The 20,931-nt window shown below is 33.4% G+C and overlaps 2 protein-coding genes across 3 annotated transcripts; both read right to left on the bottom strand.

The window, feature by feature from the left end:
• Positions 1-457: 457 nt before the first annotated feature.
• Positions 458-4,384, bottom strand: LOC106108943 (odorant receptor 85b-like). The gene is made up of 8 exons (XM_013290307.1): positions 4,224-4,384; positions 3,482-3,670; positions 2,351-2,561; positions 2,048-2,144; positions 1,766-1,870; positions 1,315-1,403; positions 731-797; positions 458-658 (listed from the first exon to the last, which is right to left on the bottom strand). The coding sequence occupies exons 1-8, from the start codon at positions 4,354-4,356 to the stop codon at positions 587-589; spliced, it is 963 nt and encodes a 320-aa protein (XP_013145761.1). The 5' UTR covers positions 4,357-4,384; the 3' UTR covers positions 458-586.
• A 9,750-nt stretch (positions 4,385-14,134) lies between these two features.
• On the bottom strand, positions 14,135-20,456 carry LOC106108942 (insulin-like peptide receptor). 2 transcript variants are annotated; one of them, XM_013290305.1, is made up of 8 exons: positions 20,270-20,456; positions 19,499-19,741; positions 18,977-19,211; positions 18,751-18,891; positions 18,053-18,255; positions 17,677-17,823; positions 17,007-17,169; positions 14,135-16,100 (listed from the first exon to the last, which is right to left on the bottom strand). In XM_013290305.1, exons 2-8 carry the CDS (start codon positions 19,519-19,521, stop codon positions 14,238-14,240), a joined length of 2,775 nt encoding a protein of 924 aa, XP_013145759.1. In that variant the 5' UTR covers positions 19,522-19,741; positions 20,270-20,456; the 3' UTR covers positions 14,135-14,237. The 2 variants fall into 2 exon arrangements, with proteins under 2 accessions (XP_013145759.1, XP_013145760.1); XM_013290306.1 differs by having other exon boundaries at positions 19,499-19,702.
• Between the last annotated feature and the right edge of the window lie 475 nt (positions 20,457-20,931).

Genomic DNA, 20,931 nt, shown 5'->3' with positions numbered 1-20,931 from the left:
GTTTATAAAAAAAAACATCTTGACTGCACGTTACCTTTATTCCTTCCGGGAAAGAAAAGAAATTGAATAACACACTTCAAAGACAGATAAAAACATACAAACATGCTTACAGACCGTAAGCGGTCCCGATTAAGTAAATAAAAACTAGCTTTTGCGTGCAACTCCGTCCGCGTGGAAAAAAAACAAAAGTAAGTAGCCTATGTGTTCTTCCAGCTCTGCGTCTATGCCACAAAGATCAATTCAAGCGTTAAGTCGGTAATCTCTGACAGACATCCATCCATCTAAACTTTCGTCTTCATAATATTAGTAAGACATGAGGTAATAAAATTACATTTATTGTGAAACAAAATTATGTATTCATAGAGTGAAGGTTACTATTTTTTGTACAATAAGTATTTGTGCAAGAATCAATTGCGTGAATTTAAATATTAAACTGTAATATTTTCTAATGCTTCCGATAAATATAGCTGCAGCTGAATTGTTAAAAATAACTTTAGTAAGTGTTCACTATGAAGAGATAAAATATTATTTTCGTGTACATGAAGAGCTAAATTAGCTATCATGTTATCGTGCACGTATTGTAATCTCAGTTTGCATTATCATCACTCGAGTAAATAGTAGTTATTAATGAAAAATAAGACCATGTTGTACTTAGTATCTGAAAAATAATATTCCTGTAGAAACATTGAGAAATAAAAAATATAAAAATTATATATATAAAAACATGTACCTTACTAAACATATTTAGAGTAACGGGCACTCGTTTCAATGATGTCAGACAGCAAGGCTTTTGCGACCTATCAAAAGATAAACTATCTTTTTAACAATTAGCAATAAATACTGGCCCAATCCGCTGAGGGAGAGCCATAAACAAGAATTAGAATAAAACAAACAACATTAATTCATATATGAGTGAAACAAAGCAAAAGCAGAACTCTTATTAAAATTACGCAGTATTAAATAACAACATAATCACGCTCACAACCCAGAGGTGTATACAGAAACTATGGACTTCTACATTTGTACATCCATACATGCATGTTTTTTTAAATGCTCTTAACAACGGCTTTGAGTATTTCATTAATCTGAACGACATAAGTTAATTCGTATTCCTTTGTTATCTCCTTTTGTTCCTCCTTTCAATATTCAATAACTCGTATTACATTAATTTAGTAACATAAAGCGGCAACTTATTTTGTTAGACCATTTTCCACTAAGTGGTTACGAACGCATGGCTACTTTCATACCCAGAACTGCTAATAGATTTAAATTAGAAGCCCTGTGTGGTGATTAGTTAATTTATACTTTACTCACCGTGTTATTATAAAGCATATAATTTTCTGATATCGAATATCTCCTTTAGTCCATAGACTAGCATACGCCGCATCAGCTATACCGGAACTCTTAAAATATTATATAAGCAAGAAATATTACCTCCCAATACACAGAAAGTCTTTAAAAGTGCAAATACAAAACAAATTTAGTATAGTAAATAGTTAGACCGATCGCACACCTTTGACTAAAAAGTCGCACAACTTTTTAGTCGCACTTTGATTTCTATGAGCTTATATGCAGGTATGATATATGGCAGGTATGACTTCTACCTGATTTTTAGTTGTGCAACTAAACAATCGAATTGGCTGCGAAACAATCGACAATCGCACAACAATTGTGCGACAGTTTAGTCTAAGCCTTAAGTATTGCATAAAACAAAAGAATATCGCAAAATAACGGTTATAATTCTAATAGCCAGTAAACAACAAACCTCTTCTTTTAACATTTCACCGTAATAACAAACGACATAAGCTGTGGACAATATCGCTACACTTCCGACGATATTATTTGCTTTTCCTACCATACCAGTTCCCACCTGCAAAAAAAATAAAACCCGAGTCACAGCGACAACTAAAGATCAAATACAGAACTAACAAAACACTTTCAAGTGACCAGATTGACTTAATCATAGTTGAGCATGAAGAAATTATGAAAAAAACTGCAGAATTTCGTTTATTACGAGTATAACTATTACGCAAGATTAAGTACTCACCGTAGTAGCGAATGCGAAAAATCCGACTGTAATGGTGACGATCACGATATGAACGAAAACAATCTTGTTGAACACATCATCCAATATGTCTGCCAAGCTTTAATATAAAAAAAACTATTAAATACAGAAAAAATTTATTTACAATTCTTTAACCACACTCCAATAATGTAGACTTAGAACGTGTAGAATATATTGACATCTCTTTTTCCAGTACCAGAATGAGAGAGATAAGAAAACATTTTTCACAAATATTTCGGTAATGTTAGCCCAATGTGTCTGTGAATTTGATTAAAATAATTTTACCTTATAAGCTTTTGATCTCGACGTACAAAATCTTGAATAAAAATTCTTTCGGAATCCCTTGAATCCGTTTCCGTAGAATGTGACTCTGAATTCGCTCGTGGTATAACCCGAAGTAAATCTTCACGTAATATAGAAAATTCTATAGCTAGGTTGGCGCATAAACTTACCATCATGTATTCAATGCCTATATAAAACCATGAGTAACGAAGAACTAGAAAAAAAACTACTTGGTTAAACTTAAATTCTCCTTCCAATTCTATCCTTTTCAAACAAGAATGGTAAAAGAGGTGAAAATCACAGAGAACAAAAAGGAGTCTTTTCCGGTCTACCTCCAAAGACAAATGTTTTATTGTCTTGTAAGCGTTTACTCATTAACAGTGGTAGTGCCCGCTTTACCATCTTAGCACGAATGGGCCGGAACGCCCGGTGTAATACCACGACCACACAGAAGACAGGCGTGAAATGGAACCAATGCCGTGTTTCGTCTGATGAGTGTGGTGCCAGAGGCCTAATTTAAGTCCCTTTCTCTTTACCACCCTTTTCTTATGAGAGGATGGGAAGGGGAAGTGGATTTGACGATGGCGGAGATACATAGGAAGAGGAAATATCCTCTTTAAGTGCGTCTCCTCCTCCGTCGGATAAGGGTAGGCGACGCATCTGCAATTGCAGATGTCTATGGGCAGCGGTCGCTTCGCCATCTTGGCGGATTCAGGTGGCCGCTTGCTCGTTTGCCATCTTATGTTATAAAAAAAAAGCGAATTACAAGTCATAATGTTAAAAATAAAAAACTTAATAGACATTCTGAATGAAAATTGTGTACTTAAAATAATCATTATGATAGATAAAATTCCTCGACACTGTAGAAGGCTTTTTATATTAGCCATGACTGACTAAAGTTTATTTTTAAATGACGCGAGGCTGGTAGCCGCTGTGACGTGGTTGTAGACAGTGGGCCCTATGACGTGTGTAGATTTCTCAGTACTCCTCCTTCCTCACCTTCTTTATCCAATGTAAATAAGTGCAACACAACTATGATGTTACATTTTTCTATTGGCAGCGAACACTTAACCCTAGATGACGTGCTTGTTTTCCGTATTGACATAAAAAATAAACAAATACAAGAAATACTACCGTTAATAGCTTGGAATGTATACGTGGCTAAATATTTAAACCAATTAGAAGTAGGATCGAATGGATAAACACAACCAACTGGTAGTGCAAATGTAAAGTTCTGTTTTAATATAAAAATCCTTATGATTGTTGACACTAATGGCGCGAAAACATATTCCCAGGAGCCAGATATATCGATCCAGTAATACACTGAAATTAAGATAATTCTATTATACGCATACTTCATATTTATCATATAAATATTATAAATGCGAAAGTTTAGATTGATGAATGGATGTTTGTTAGAACTTGTAACCTAAACGGCTAAACAGATCTTGATGAAATTTGACATGGACGTGGAGGATAGTCTAGAAAACATAGGAACTCGCTTTTAATTTTTTTTAATTCCACGCAAACGGAGTCGCGGACGAGTCTAGTACTTCTTACTAATATTATAAATGCGAAAGTTTACATGGATGGATGGATGTTTGTTGGAGTTTGTTGCCTATACGGCTGAACGTATCTCAATGAAATATGGCATGTTGTCTGGAAGAACAAATAGGCTAGTTTCTTTTGTTAATTCTTAATTCCACGCAGACGGAGTCGTAGGCGAAAGCTAGTACTAAATATATGTACATAGTCGTGAGTTTAAGATTTCTTCTAACTTGGTTTGTAAGTCCTGAAATTGAATTTTAATTTTTCTACTTATACTATTAAAAATAAATTTATTGGCTATAACGAAATGAAAATTGTAAATGTTTACTTGTTTGCCAAAATTTTAATTGTTTCACGAGCCGTCTTTTCTTCTCAATTTGCTGATTGTTTCTGTCAGATGTCCTCCAAATCAATCCTAAATCATCAATGAAATTTACAATATCTTTTTTCTTATAAATCATGATTGCTACACGTAAAAGAGCTGCAAAAATCCAGTTTCACAATTATATTGACACATACTTAAAGTATCCATTATTAAAGTACTCGATTTGAAATAAATCCTACAAAACGTTTTTAATAGCTACATTCGATCTGTGTATTTTTTCTTTAAAAGTAATAAAATTATTAGTAACTTTTCTACAATTGCACTTGATAACAAAAAATATTAAAAGTAGAGTAACTTACATTGTATGCAAATTAAGTAAACAGGAACGATATTTGCTAATTCTGATATATTCAATTCATTTTTAAATATTTTACTCGCGTATAAAGTCATTGTTGTAATATGAATTATCAAAGGAGGTACCAACATTAGAAATCTTAATATTTTCTTCCATCTCGGAGTATCATATTCGAAAAACGTTATATTCAAATTGTTCAGCAAACTGAAAGATATTTCAATAGGTCTTGCATATTCTTTAGGAAAATAATTTAAGTGATTCATTTTAAATATTATTTTTATATTGGTTAGAAGCCTGTCTACTATAGAATGGAAACTAAACTATTTTTTTACTGTTTAATTTATAAATATTAAAGTAGTCAACTAAATTAGGGATCATCATCACAATATCTAAAAGCAAAAAAAAGGAGATTGTACTGTTAGTGGTTCTAAATGTACTTTTCTAATTAACTCCAAGACCACACAGAAAACGGACGAGAAGTGGAAGCAATTCCGCGTTTCGTCTGATGAGTGTGGTGCCGGAGGCCTAATTTTAATCCTTTCCACCATGTTCTTAAGAAAGGATGAGAATGAAAAGTGAATTTGACGTTGGAGGAGATGCATAGGAAGGGGAAATGTCATCTTTATGTTCGTCTCCTCCTCATTTGCAATTGCGGATGTTTATGGGCAGCGTTCGCTTTCCATTTCGGTGGATTCAGGTGGCCGCTTGCTCGTTTGCCATCTTATATTAAAAAAAAAACTACAGAACCACTAAGTTATAATATTATGCGATTTTGTATAAAATAATATTCATTATAACCTATAATATAACAATATAATAATCTCCAAATTAACCGTTTCGTCGTACATATAAACAATTTCTATAACATTTTGTGGGCGTTACTTCCTTTGATATGTTATGGTAATATTTTTTCCTTTTAAATTATTAAATAAAAAGCTAAACATCCAACTAAAGACTTTAAACAACAGTAATGGTTTGATACACACTCAATTTATACATTTTTAATGAATTGAAAAAAATGTTAGTAAAGAGTTCCCTATTGAGTTACAAATGGCAGGTCTATTACATTTGTAATCTGATTAGGCATTTTTCAAACTATCTAAATGTTTTACTGATTGTATTGATGGCTTATATTTACGTCATTATTTTCTTGAAAGAGAAACAAGTCGTGATTTACATTTCAGATTTAACATAATTAATCAATAACAGTCTTTACATGCTTACTTTTGGCCTTCCCATCATCACCAGCTCACTATACGTCCCCACCGAGGGGCTCGGAGCCTACCCTAAAGTTAGGGTGACTAGGCCATAGTCAACCACGCTGGCCAAGTGCGGGTTGGTTGACTTCACACATATCTTTGAATTTCTTCGCCGATATGTGCAGGTTACATCACGATGTTTTCCTTCACCGTAAGAACGTCGGGTAAATTATGTACATATGAAAATTCGAAAAATCGAAAATCACATTGGTACATGGCGGCGGGATTCGAACCCAAGACCTGTAGATTACAAGTCAAGTGCTTAAACCACTGAGCCACCGACGCTCTTGGCCTTCCCAATTACCACTAAATACGGTCCTCTGTCTTCCGCATCCAATGGCTTCCCGCCATTCGCACTAAGTCATCAGTCCTGGATGGACGCCCCTCGCGTTTCCCCTTACGTGGCAATTGAGGACTTTGCTTTATCATTTCAGTTTGTTCTGTCCTAATCAGAACCATTCAAAACCATTGCTTTAAAATTAATTATCGAAGATCTAAATTAATATTCTACATACTGTAACTTCTAATTACAATTTGCTTTTCATCGCTGAAACTGATTGATTCTGTTTAAGTTTACCTCATCGTTCATATTGTCCAATTTCGAAATGTAAATGAATAAGTACATAGTTTTGAATAACTGAATTTCTAATGATAATACTGTGTTATGAATAAATTTGTCTTTTCCAGTAAATGTAATTTGTAAATCTGTTCTGATTAAAGCTTAAAATGTATATGAAATGAATTACTTGTACTATGAAAATGCCACGCACTAGCTATCGATTAAAAACTTTTGAAATTCAAACAACCAGTGCAAAGTTATTTAATATCTAAAATTAAAAAAAAACATACACACCAATTGAAAACCTCCTCCTTTTTATATGAGTTACAAAGAAACGATATGTAACTTCAGGGTTTTATATAGATATTTAAAAAAAAAACGTCTACCACAAAAGGGTAACACAACACAGATAATATTTCGTCCTGCGTCTATTTGAGAACAAAATTTAGTAGTGTAATTGTAGTATCGTGTTATTCGCCTCAACTAATTTCAGCACCACCGCGATTCTATTAAAATTATCTTTTGAGAATATCAAATTGTGCATCAACGTTGTGTGAAACAAATTTACTACCAACATTTTAATATAAATTGAAAACGGATTAAGTGTACACTGAACTTGTATGTTGAATATAAATTCCATGATTGTTTTACTGTACGAAATGGAATATTTTATGTCACAGTATTTGTAGTAACTGATCCCATTCGGTTGTATTTTAATATACTTTAATATCGAAAGTATGCATGTAAGGATGTTGAACATAGGTAACTTAACAAAATCTTTATTGGAAACATAGTTTAGAATATCTTATGCACTAGACTACATTTGATCCCGGAAAAATGTACAATACCTGTAAGAACTATGCTGTTCTTGTCTTTGACATCTACATATACTATCTATACTATTATAATAAAGCGTAAACACACACTTCTTTGTTGCCTAAGATGTCAGCAATTACGGCATATTTTTGAATAATCCTTTTTTAATGAAAAGCCCTATACTTACGTCATGCTTTAGGCTATACATTTTCACGCCATTAAACTTAGGGGGTAAATATTTTGGATAAAAACCCTAATATAGGAAAGAGACCATAAGTTGTTGCCAACATCAAGGAAGCAAGATTGCCAAGTTTTGACATATCATGTCATTTTGACATTTGCAAATGACAATTTGACACATGTAAACCATAAAATATTTTTATGCTGACGAAATCGCACGGGAACAGCTAACCAATAAAATCACAACGAAAACAACATTACAAAACACATGTTCTTAAAGTCAAAGGAAACGTTATAAAATCTTTAAAATACTAATCTATTATATTTATTTAGAGACTCAATTTCAATTAGTTCAGTTTGTAGAGCAGGCGTAGCTTAGCTTCATAAACTTAATCTGATTAAATTCTCAAGCTTGTGGTAGCAACTTGTGTAATGTTTCACAATACTTTAGATACAACAAATAGTTTTTATTAGAGGAAGTTTGAGAGTAGCCCCAGTAGTAGAGAAAGTAAGGAGTAAAAGGTTAGCGTGTTATGGGCATGTTATGAGGAGGGATGTATCGTACGTTACAAGGAGAACGTTAGTTATGAGTGTGCAAGGGTACATCGGTAGAGGTAGACCTAGAAAGAGATGGATGGATTGCGTAAAAGGTGACATGATCAAAAAGGGAGTGATGACTGAGATGACGTATGATAGAGTTACGTGGAGTACAAAAACCTGCTGCGCCGACCCTACGGGATAATGAAATAGTTTTTATTTAGATACAAGTAAAATGTGAATTAATTATACATTAAAAATGTTAGCTATTAGTTAACGTCGAATCTTAAATAATTTATGCTCATTAGAGTAAATTAAAAGTGAACTATTTGAGTAACTCCTTTAAAAACTTTATTCTCAAAGCAGGGCCGTTGGGCGACCGCCCAGGGCCTTAGACACACGGCCTTAACATAGGGTTTGAATCCCATCTCCCAACAGTGCTAAAAAGAGGACTGTAGAAATCTCACCTACTAGACCAGTAGAGCTAAAATACGGACTGCCTAAAACTTTTACTCGGGATAATTTTTTATAAACTTTTTCTTGTTTAACCTCTGTGTATTGATTAGGGAAGAGTGAATAATTTAATTCTGTACATGATTATAAAGTATACCCGTTAAAAGGATTCCAGGAATGTTTAATTAATTTTAAAATACACGTGAGCTCGTGAAAGCTACGTAAATAAGTTAAACGAGAACGCTGGAATAAATTGCCTACTTCATTTTAGAAATATCTGTTCTTTTGACGTAAGAACAACATATATAGATGAAGACTACATACACGTATCTTTACGAGCGGATTTCAAAAATAATCTTTATATCAATACTAAGTTTTATCTAAGAACATTTTATTTTAGTCAAGATGAGCGGAAGTCTTCGGATTTCCTAAATCAGGGTTCAATCGCCTACTGATACATTTTGTATTGTTAACAAAAACCAAAATGTAAAGAGGTTAGACAGTTTGTGGCCATATTTTACAATCTATGGAATCGAAACCGATTGCGAATACGAACGTAATCTAAAACTATATTTATGATTTGTCTTCATATTTCTCTACTTTATTGTAATACGAGAAAATGGAATATTCTAGAATAAACGTAATTATATGAATGTAAACGTCGACTACGTTATCGCGGCCTAGTTTCACAAGCACTCAATAAATTTTCTTCATTTCCATATTGGCTGTTTGTTAAGCGTGCGGATATTAGCGCCCACATTATGTGGCATTTGAGGCGTTATTTATTGCGGTATCAAGATTTATGTCAAGATACCCTTGAGTGTGTGCACAAATGCTCTGGTTTTATGCATTTATTTAAACTTTAACTCACAACAAACCAATCGTAATACATTAAGTGTATTGGAAAAAATAATAAGACATACATACGTTGGCAGAGGGCGCAAGTTTAAGTTAGTTTCCACTGCAATATTATACCGTTAAGGCGGGCGCACACCTTTGACTAAACTATTGCACAATTGTTGTACGGTTGTCGATTGTTCCGCAGCCAATTTAACTGCACAACTGGCACAACTAAAAACCGAGTAGTGTGCTCACCATATAATCTCATAGGAATCAAAGAGTTACTAAACAGTTGTGCGATAGTTTGATCAATGGTGCACGCGCTCCTGTTCAATAAAAAAAAGGAAGTTAATATATTTTCATATACATGTTGCGGTAAACGCAAGTTAAGAATAAACGATGGTTGAGCAAAATAATACTTTTAAGAGACTATTTTTATCTTCTAGAAGTTATTGTAAATAAAATGAATTTATAAAAGTAACTAACTAGTTGCACAATTTGCTACGACTGATAATGTCAAAGACAACTGTCTCATAGTTTTTACATTAATTCGCGCACAAGAATAACTTAGGGAAGTTTTCAGTCGGTAACGTAAATTCTTGGGATGAATAGTGTGACCATGTCTATATTATCTTACAAAAATTGCTATAAACGATGTAATTTTTTTTCCAAATTTTGAATTTACTTGTAAGTAGATGTTGCTCGCGATTTTGTCCGCATGAAATAAAAAAGCCTATAATAACTATAAATTACCTTTTTAACGGTGAAAGAATTTTTAATTTAGTATCCAGTAGTTTTTGAGCTACTTCAATACATACAAAATATAAAAATACAATTTTTTTCTTTGGAGTCAGTTAAAATGAAAATATCTAACTAACGTCTACTACGTTATTTTCATAATTTTATTACTAGTACATGTTTTTGGGACTGTGTATATTACTGCTTTCTTTAACTTTACTTTAGATATTTCAAATTAACAAAATGGGATACGCCATTTATGCTAACAGGTGTAGTTTTTGACCACAATGACATAAATATATTTTCTTGCTATTTAATAAATAAAGAAGAAAATTGGAAAAGTTTGGCCACTCTAAATAAGACAAGTGTTGTTTTGTTTTGTTAAGAATAATGAGAAAACTCCGTGTAAACATGCGGAACCGCTCTGTTTCCTTTTGCTTAGTAATTTAATGTTATACGGCATTTCATAGCGTACCGAGAACTCACCTAACAATTTGTATTTCTTCCTGAACTGTTATAGTACCAAACAATAGTTACTTAGCATTTTAAGACTGCGGTACCTAGAATTATTCCGTTAAATTGTTTCCACCTGTAGCCTTTTTCCATCTAAGCGGCAAAACTTGATAATTGCTTGTTCCTTTTCTACAGGCGTGGCCTACAAAACAATTGGTACTATCACAAAATATAAAAATCTGCTTGTATAAATGTAATTTAATTTATTGAACGGATCTAACAGATTATGTATTCAGGTGGCAATGTATGTCAATGCGTTAACACGCTAACCTCTCGTGCGGCGATGGCGGCCGATTAGGCAAATCTCTAGAACGGTCGACACTCGACACTGCATCGAAGCGTGAGATGTTCAACGAAATGAATATTTGCACTCGTAAACCGATTTGCTTTTCCCTTTACGGTTTAAGTCCATCCATTTCAAGTCAACGAGATTTATATGGGGTTTTATTTACTTTGTAAAAAAATATTTTTTTTACATTCAATATACCTTCTATTCCAATCTATACTACTGTGAACATTTTTACATGACTCAGTTTATTATAAAACCCTTCGCGAATCAAAACATCAAAGTTTTTGGGTAAATTTTAGTAAGTCTTGTTTTCAATAAATTGATTATCGAATAAAAAATATTTTTAAATTCTTAACTTTCGAACAAAAGTACAGAAAACCAAGAAATAAGTATTCTTTCCATTCAAGCGCTTTTGTTAGAAACTTTGGTGCAAAATTTAGCTCCACTTTAAGCAATGTTAGTTTGAAAAATCTACCTCAACTTGAAAAATCACATCGATAAGCCAAGATCGAAAGAATGCATTCATTCCACTTGAAAACAAACTAAAACCATTATTCAACAAATGTTGAAATTGTTAAGAAAACATTTTTAATTGGCAATAACATAAAATTCCTGACATATTGAAGTTAAATTGAAGCAGAAAGACACAGTGTTATGATTTAATATAACTACTATAAGAGGTAAGTCAATCACAGCATATCGGAATGGCTGAAACCAAAATTCTGACTCAAAATTCTCGCGAGCTTTGTAACAACAAAAGTTTCAATGGCGTCTTTTTCTCTTGTTACACTAAAAGCAGAGATTCCTCAAATAATCCATGTGGAAATCGCAGGCTTCACGGAAAAATTGCAAACTCAAAAATTGACACTAACGGGGAATGAAAAATTAAGAAAATTTTGTAAGAGAAATCATTGACCTATAGAAACGTAACTCATTTTTGTTACAATCTCATGAAACTACAACAGAGACGAGGGAATGATACAAAAATTAATGGATGAAGCCAGAGAAACAAATCCTAGTGCACCTCAGAGGGAGACTTGAAATATAGACGGTGCTTTAAAACCCATTAGTACGGTCGGAGTGGTAGCTCCACCGCACTAAACAAACAATGTTTTACTGCAATGCATTTTTCCGCACATATCTGATTCCTAAGAAAAACGATACCATTAAAATTGGACACTCGATACCTAATTTCCACAGGTACTGGGATAGATTTTAGTTAAACATTTAAGTAATTGTAAATGAATTTGATTAAAAGTTAATATCGAATAAATTATAGACAGATCCATTCTGTAGACTGGTCTTTGTAGAATTGTTAATCCAGGACTGGGCAGCATTATAATTTAATAGACACAATCATAATTTTTAGTTTCCCCATCCTTTCAGCTTTCAAACGGAACTGATACATTTAAAAGTGACATTGTTACGTTCTGTGAGTTTTATCATGAAATGAGAAAGTTTTATAATTAGGAGTAGTCAAGTGGGACAGAAGTATATTTTTATTTCGGTATCCATTTATCACCTAACCTTAGAAAATGGGAACTAAACTTAAGTGCCTCTTTGAAAATATAGTTAAAACTTTATGATTTACATAAATACATTTATTTAAAACTAAGTTTATTTCAGTTCTCGACCGTTTGTAACTAACGAATGAAATAAATCTTGTTAAACATCTTTCATGTTAAACCGAGCGGCGACAGTAACTGCTTCCAAACTGGTAATGGAATTTAATTTAAAATTATGATTAACTAGCTGTTGCTCGCGACATCGTTCGAGAATAATTAAAATAAAAATGTTGTCATCCCGCTCATTTAAAAAATGTAAAAAACAATATTTTTAACACAGAGGAAACTAACTGTTACAATGACCATGTCACCTACAGGCCTAATTTTTTTCATTTCTAGCCACTCTTTTTTTTACAAAGAAGGAAATGGTGGTGAAGATGAACCTCTTACTACACATCCCCTCTACTGTCGATTAAAGGTAAACAGCGCATTCCCAATTGCAGATGTCTATTGTCTAATTCAAGTGGCAATAATTTTTTCTATAAAAAAGCTTTTACTAATCCTTTTAACCCTGATTTGATTAAGAGATTATAGATAATTTTCAGAAGTCTCAAATTGTAAAATTTACCTCAGGTAATGTTCATTGGAACGAATTCTGAGTGATTAGAGCGTAGAAGGTTTTTAATCTCGTTTAATGGAAGCGAAGGACGAGTTTTGTTGGAATTGTGTGCTTGATAACTAGGCTATTTATTTTTCTGTTAGAATTTTACAAAATTCATGGTAGAAATACTTAGTAGATTTTAAAAAAATAACAATTACTTTAAGATAATTTTACTAGATTTAACAATTAGGTGTAAAATAGACAAATTTACAGTATTGCAGATAGATCATGTATTCTTTACAACCAACCTTTTTTTTACTTTAAGAATGCTGCAATATTTTGTTACTTCTGCAACTCCTCTTATCGGCCTTCTGATATTTTTTAGCTTTGAATTTTCATTTATGTACCGTGTTAGCTATTCACAAAACTTAACTGACGGTAACGGATCGTTTTAATTAAGGTAAGCCGTCAACGTGGCTGTCTTGAAGACGTGCTATGAAAAGATCTCTAGTCAACACAAATTAGCTAATTATTTTCCTTTATAAATTAGGCCGGGGTTTTTTGTATCGGTGACGTGTCTCGTTTTATATTTCTCAACGAACAACGAAATATCGATACAAATTCATGGAGGTAGTAAAATTTTAAACGCAATCTCGCAAACGAGCAACCGATTTTTGTATTTTTTTCTCGAATGAATTCCGTTGCAGGCTTACTTTGTGGTATATTTAAAAATTGATTTCATCAAGCATTCAGAATGCAATTATTCTTTTAACCAACAGACTTTATTTGTTATTTTTAATTACTTTACGTTTATGATAGCATAATCTTAAAGTTAGAATAATTCTATTATTGAATAAAAAGGTTACAAATTTCTTCATTCGTATTGTATTCATTGAATAAGATTCTAAAGCTAATTACATTAAATTACATTCGTCCCTCGGTAACCATTTTGACCGGGTTATTGTCGCTTGTCTTTATAAAGGCTTTAAAAGGATTAATTTCGTATAATTCAAAATTTCATGGCCTTAATATTCGAAGCTCAGAACGGGAGAAAGTTGTAATTCAATCTCGCATCGTATGAAACATCTACAGTCGTTTTAATTTTATTGAAAGGTATTAGGAAAATGTACTTGGTCTTACATTAAACAATACAAGAATTGTTGAGATTTGAACGTGAAGAATGAAATTATAACTTCACACTACAAATTTTCAGCATATTAATTACCCTAGATTTTAACATTAAACATGACAGATAGTAAAAAATCAGACGAAAATATAGAGAACTTTAATGATGAAGAATCTGTTAACAAAACAAATAGACTCGTACAATACTGACATTAAAAACTCCACAAAATAAAATAACTTATTCGTTCTAATCTAGCGGCGTATCACGTAATGGAATGGAATAACTCGGTGCTAAATCTCTCATCATGAAACTAGGAGGATCCGTTTCATTCGCATAATTCAAGCCGTTGTCTATCAACAGCATTCTATCTGTATTACCTCTCCTCTTATTGAAAAACCATCCAAATGCTGTAGAAATAAAGTACAAAAGAACACCATAAAAAATACCACTCCACCACCACGTCGGAACTTTTTTTGTCGTTACAGTCACAAGTGTCTTTTTCCATTCACTACAAGATTTACTCGATCCCAAAGTCGTTGTACACACTCTTACAATATATTTTTTGGCTAATTCAGACTTTACTGTCAAACTTGTCTTATTTCTAGATGTACACCACGATTGAGGAATTAAATAATTAATATCGTTTGAACTCAATTTCGGCAAAACCTCTATGTTATAGGATAATATGGGACCATTCGTTTCGATAGGTGGATTCCAATGTACAGTTATGAATCCGTCTGAATTCGCATCAGAAAAAGTGATAATTGGAATATCTGCATCTTTCTTACGTAACGTTCTTACAACATTTCTGGCCGATCTACTGCAATGACTGTCCGTGCAAGCTCGCAAATTAAATTTGTAATCACGAAATGGTGCTAGTCCTCCCACTTGGTATACGTTTCCAGGCCTATTTATATTAATCGATGAACTTTTAATATATTTTCCATAAGTTTCATTCTTTCTTATGATATTTTCGGAGTCACAGTCTAAAGTATAACTGCTGCATATATCAAAATGTTCTTCAATCAAAGCTCCTTCTGTTACTGATGATAGAACTCCGCACATAGATTTGCAACCCTTGTCGTAATTTGGAGGCGGTCTCGAAACAACCGCATGTCTTGAATAGTCTAGTTCATCGTAATCTTCATCTTTGTGTTTGCAGTGATCTCTTGCTGCAATATCTTTAGAACGAATTTCTATTAAATTCACATCCAATTCATAACGTACGATATGAGATTTATAATCCTTGTGATCTACCCAACGTATAACTACATTTTGCGATGAAGAGGCGACTAGTTCCAAGATGAACGGTGGTTGCGGTTTTCCAATATGGGTCTGGAAACTAAGAATTGAACTTCTTGCAAGATTCCGATGAACAGGGTCATACGTTTCAACACAAATTGCATAATTAGAAGCTGGGTGCAATGATGTTAGTTGAATTTCCACTAGCTGGTTAGATACAGTTGGAACGTCTAACACAAACCATTCCGATTCGCTACAACTCTCCGGTACGAATTTCGTAGAATTACCTGGAGGTAATAATACGTAAAGGATTGTATATTGCACAAAAGGATCGGATATGGGTAGAAATCTGACAAGCGCTGATGTTTCATTTATTACAACAACACGAAGCTCCAAAGATATTTCTTGACAACCACCGCTGTATCCGTTCATACCCTGAAGTAGATCAATTTCATTTGGTTGCGTTGGAAATACTTTTAATAGTTCCTCTATATGCCGCATACATAGCATTGGGTTTCCATAGAAATTCACCGTTCCGTTATCAACTTTTAGATTCTGTGTAACATTACCTATGAATAGCGACTGAAGGTTTGGCATATTGTATACAACAAGACTGAATCTTCCGCTTTCTAACTTTTGTCCCCTAATCCGTCTGAGTGAAGGCATGAAATCTAATGACGTCATTTGAACGGAACCATAAATGAGTATGTACTCAAATACCTCTTTCAATTCACTGAGGTACAGTCTCAACTCGGTCACGGCTTCTGGTATGGATGACACGTGAATTGTCAACGAGCCGTTAATGTAGATACAGCGACCTGCTAGCTGTATCGTTTCTAGGTTTTTAATTAACTGACTGCCGCATACCTAAAAGAATAAATTTTATATAAACTTACCTTACCGGTAGAGATAAATCTAGAAAGATATGAATAGATTTCGTGAAAGGTGTCATGATCAAGGAGGAAGTGATGACCGAGATTTCGAAAGATAGTTAACGTTGAGGACGAAAACCTCTAGAAGTAGAAAAGGGACAGGGTGATGAAGACAATGATAAATTTCAACCTGATAGCTTCTGTACAAGAACACATTAAAATAAAGGAAAGTAGAAAGTTTACAGAACTTATTACGAAGAATACAACCTACAAAACAATGGAAGGTTATGAAAGCTTATAAATAGCATTAAATACTAAATGAAGGTGCAAGTATTGTGGTATTTGTTACAGTAGCAGACGTTAATAATAACGAATGAAGTTTGTAGTAAACTTGCGTGTGAATTTATCTCTAAATAGAAGGAAATAGTTATTCCCGGCACACAATAAATGTAACTAACGATCTCGTAAACGTTTTCAGTTTAAAAGCTTAATGTTAGATGTTGATTCACGTTTATTGTACGATGCAGTCAAAGCCGTTTATGGTGCTTTGGAGCGCGCGCACACCTGTGACTAAACAATCGGACAACTGTTAGGATTCGCTTATTTACCAAGAAAACTTCGCCATAAAATTAAGCGCCAACAACCTAAAGGTTTGAGGTAGGGACTAAATCTTGCGGTCGAGGGTTCGAATCCCGCCTTTCGACTATTGTCAACCATAAAGCACAAGCCTAGAGCTTAGTTAGAATGGTAAAAGAATTATTAGTAAATTAACAAAAACCTACTAATGCAAAAAAAAAAATACGGAGAAAAATGTCATTCTTTTGTTTAAAAAATATAATTATAATCAACAAATCGAAATTTTGATAACCACCGACCGTCTGCTATTTAATGTTTTTCTTACCTCTGTACAGTTTTTACAGAATTCACAGGTGGAGATGTTTGATATATTTACTTTCACGTAATTCAATGGACATTCGAATACACAAGTATTATTCCAGGACCATCCGCCGATCTTAACACATTCCTCATCGGGCAAACAATATGAATTTGCAGGTAAAACCACTCTGAAATAATTACAATTTATATTAACTGTTGATATTTCCATTTTCATTTATGAGTAGGTTCTATATTATGACTGAAATAAATATATCTTTGAAGTCGTAATCTTCATATTGGAGGTTCTCGACCCTTGACCATCTCTAACCATATTATTAATAAAACCGGGCACACACCTTTGGCACAACTAACACACAACTGCTGTGCGATAGACGATTGTTTTAGTGTCATTCATTGTGCGCACCTCCTTATAAGCTCATAGGAATCAAAGCGAAACTATATGTGCGATAATTTAGTTTCAGGTGTGCGCAAGCTCTAAAGAAGAATAATAATGGATCACCATTCCTCTCGATCCTCTGTTAATAGTCATATAATAACACTACAAGGATATACTTACGCAAAACGTTCAACAAAATTCTACACGAGTACAAGGAATAAAATATTATTTGTTACCCGTAAAATTTTTGAACAAGACGCCATTGATTGTGAACAAACACTTAAAGACTATAACTTACGTTCCATTGGGACAGTCGGAGACACATTGCCCCCTGAACGTGTAGTGTCGGCACACAGAGCAATCGCTGCTATTTGTCTTACGACAACCGAGACATTGGCTTTTACATTTTTCACCTTCTGGCCCGTCGAGGAAACGTTGGCACTTTCTGAAAATATATAATCATTGTGGTAAATCGAAGAATCTAAATCGTTTAAAAACTATCGTGATAAATTTAAACAGTTCAATTCAAACTTTACATCAAATCATACAAATTCCCGAACAGCATTTTTATGTATTTCAACCTTTTGTGTTTAAAATTAACTGACAATTACATCCATGTCTAGTAAGATAGTAAACTGATCATTACTGTTGTTCAATAACATTAAACACAGTACTTGATATTCCAACAGCGATTGGTAACTGGGTTCCGTGAACATCTGCAGGCAATGTCGCACTGAGCATGCTTGTCCACGTCTAGAACATGTCTATATCCAGGCGCTATCGCTTGCCAGTCGACAGTATCTATCCAGCAAGCTTGTGTGGCCCCCCATACGATAACACCTCCTCTATCGATCTTGAGAAGATTGTATAGTCCGATCTGTGAAAAGGTTTACTAAGAATCAACAAGCCCCAATTGAGAAAAAATAATCTTCTGTGACAACTAAGAGCACGCGCACACCTTTGACTAAAATAATGCACAATTGTTTGGTCGTGCTTTGATTATAGGAATCTAGCTATATAGCTTATATGGAGATGCGCACACTACTCGATTTTAGTTGTACAACTAAATAACGGATAACAGTTTCATCAAGAACTTTACAAGATTATATATCGCCTATCTTTTTTTACATCTAAACCCAATCATTTTATTCACTTTAAATTAAATTAGACTATAATTGGAATCATTGTAATAGACCTTCTGAACTATTTAAGGTTATGACTCCTGACTCCTGTCTGTAACAAATTGCCCTATTACTTTGACCTTGTCTATTGCCAGCGACCTTTAATATTTAGAAAACTGATTGCATGATTATGATTTTAGAACTGATTTTAACAAAGTGTTCATATTGTGTGTTAAAAAACCGTCACATACCTCTCTAAGATTCGGCATATCGTGAATAATGAGGGCATAGTTGTAAAAAAGATGATTACCCCGGATCCTTATTAAGTTTGGAAATAATTGACCTAAACTTTCCAAACCACGTACTCGGTATACCAACAGGAAACCTGTAATCTACCATTAAAAATTACTATAGAGAAAATTTACCCAGAATGCGCTTCTGTGTAATATTTATTAAAAGAAGTAACAAATGCGGTACCTCTTTGAGTTGAGGAAATGAAACATTTTCGAAATCATCCCGCTTGGTTCTCTCAAGAACCACAACGTGTAGGTTGCCCAGAATAACGGTACAATTCTTCAATCTACTCAAAGCTTCTATTGTGTTGCAGAACATACTTTTGCAGATTCCGTGATGGTCGAATGAACGTGGAATTCGTAAATTCGTATTGTTTTTCTGGCAACCACATAACCCGATTACTGTAAAAACTGCCAACCTGAAAACAAAATTTCTTCTATAACGCCTAAGATTTTTAAAAACTTCCTTTGCCTCATTTTTGATTTTGAAATTGGAACACAGAGTTCAATAATTTTGAATAATATCCACGCGTAAATTACAACAATAATTAAAAAATATTAAAAAAATTACCTACTAAAATAAATTTAATTTTGTAGAATGTGAGAGTGGTTTTAATATACAAGTAAGCTCGAATACTAAGTGCCTAAGCTTAAGTTTTTTTAAATTGGATATTTAAAATTAATATCAACACATTGAAACTTGTACCAGCTTAATATTTTCGTCGCCATGACACTTTTAACTTTTTCCCGCCAAATTTCTTATATTTCTTCAGCGCTTTTGGTGTAGATCTTTTTATTAAGAGCCGACGGATAAATTTCAAGTACGCGTATCTTCCGCCAATGAATGGAAAACACATTTTATATTCGTTTCATGTCCTTTTGCTTTAATTTATTAACTGTGAACTGTCATCTGTAAAAATATTTGTCTTCGTCAAAACCGGAAACAAACCTACAAATAAACATACCTACATATTAATTTAATTATTAATATTAGTACTCTATTATTTATTTTCTAGCATTTTATTCGTCGCGTAGCATTTTCCGTGATAAATAAGTTTACATAGTAACCTTAAGTTTGTCTATAAAAGCAATAATAACGTTAAGGGTGAGAACGTTAGTTATGAGACTGGAAGGGTACACCGGTGGACCTAGAAAGAGATGGATGGATTGCGTGAAAGGTGAGTAGGATAAGGAGATGACGATAAACAGCAATAATAACCATCAAACTGAAATATTATTATAATACAATTTCATAATTAAGTCAATATTATTAATCATGCTAATATGGATGAACGTTTGTTAGAGTTTGTAGTCTAAACGGCTGAATGGATTTCTTTGAAATTTGGTATAGATGTAGAGGATAGTCTGAAAGAACACATAGGCTACTCACTTTTGTTTTTTATTAATACCAAACAGACGGAATCGCGGACGAAAGCTAATAGTAAATAATTATACGTACTAAAAAACGAATACTGACCGTATACATAAATTATTAGCGAAGTATTTTATCACTGACTGGAATGTAACCGTCAGCCGACCTCAATCTAATGAACTGATGACTAATTAGTAACAAGGAAAAGCTGTAATAAACTATTTCTACACTAACTATAGTGCAAAATGACCCGATAGTGTGAAGGTTTCCCTGCAACTGACTTCAATTGGAGTTAGTGCAAATTATTTAATTACCAATTTTTATTTCGATGGACTCTTAATATAGGATGGCAGGGAGGTGGAAGGTTAGGTGTATACAGGATGTTCAACGATTCTTAATTAAAATTTTTCTTTGCAGTCGATGAGATAAACAATACATCTTTTAATTTTTCTTCACAAAGGTTAACGTATTGATCTCCTCTTGTCATGTTAATACTTATTTTAAGGAAATGAAAAGCTGATATTAGAGCCTGGGATTGTTACCTTATTCTCTAACATTTTTAATTCCTCAACAAATGCATAAAAACACACAAAATAAAGGGAGTTTCGAGCAAAGGAGGAGGTAAAAGGGAAAAGCTCTTATCCATTATATTCTTTACACGGGGACAAGGAGGTTCCAATCAAAAAAAGCAACCTAAGTAATTAATGAATATTGGATAGCATCTAACATTTGCATGTTCTTCACAAATAACATTTTATACCATGTTA

The sequence above is a fragment of the Papilio polytes genome, unplaced genomic scaffold, assembly GCF_000836215.1.
Source record: "Papilio polytes unplaced genomic scaffold, Ppol_1.0 DF821400.1, whole genome shotgun sequence".
Classification (NCBI taxonomy): Eukaryota; Metazoa; Arthropoda; class Insecta; order Lepidoptera; family Papilionidae; genus Papilio; species Papilio polytes.
The sequence above is the reverse complement of the archived record's forward strand: the minus strand, read 5'-3'. Positions and strand labels throughout refer to the sequence as shown.

Excerpts from the sequence above, each read along its gene's own strand:
- LOC106108942 (XM_013290305.1), bottom strand. The coding sequence starts at position 19,521 with ATGGCGACGAAAATATTAAGCTG. Across the intron at positions 19,212-19,498 it reads GCGACGAAAATATTAAGCTG|GTTGGCAGTTTTTACAGTAA; the intron begins GTACAAGTTTCA and ends TTTTGTTTTCAG. Across the intron at positions 18,892-18,976 it reads CATTTCCTCAACTCAAAGAG|ATTACAGGTTTCCTGTTGGT; the intron begins GTACCGCATTTG and ends TTTTAATGGTAG.
- LOC106108943 (XM_013290307.1), bottom strand. The coding sequence starts at position 4,356 with ATGATTTATAAGAAAAAAGATATTGTAAATTTCATTGATGATTTAGGA. Across the intron at positions 2,562-3,481 it reads TACATTCCAAGCTATTAACG|TTCTTCGTTACTCATGGTTT; the intron begins GTAGTATTTCTT and ends TTTTTTTTCTAG. Across the intron at positions 1,871-2,047 it reads TTTTCGCATTCGCTACTACG|GTGGGAACTGGTATGGTAGG; the intron begins GTGAGTACTTAA and ends TTTTTTTTGCAG.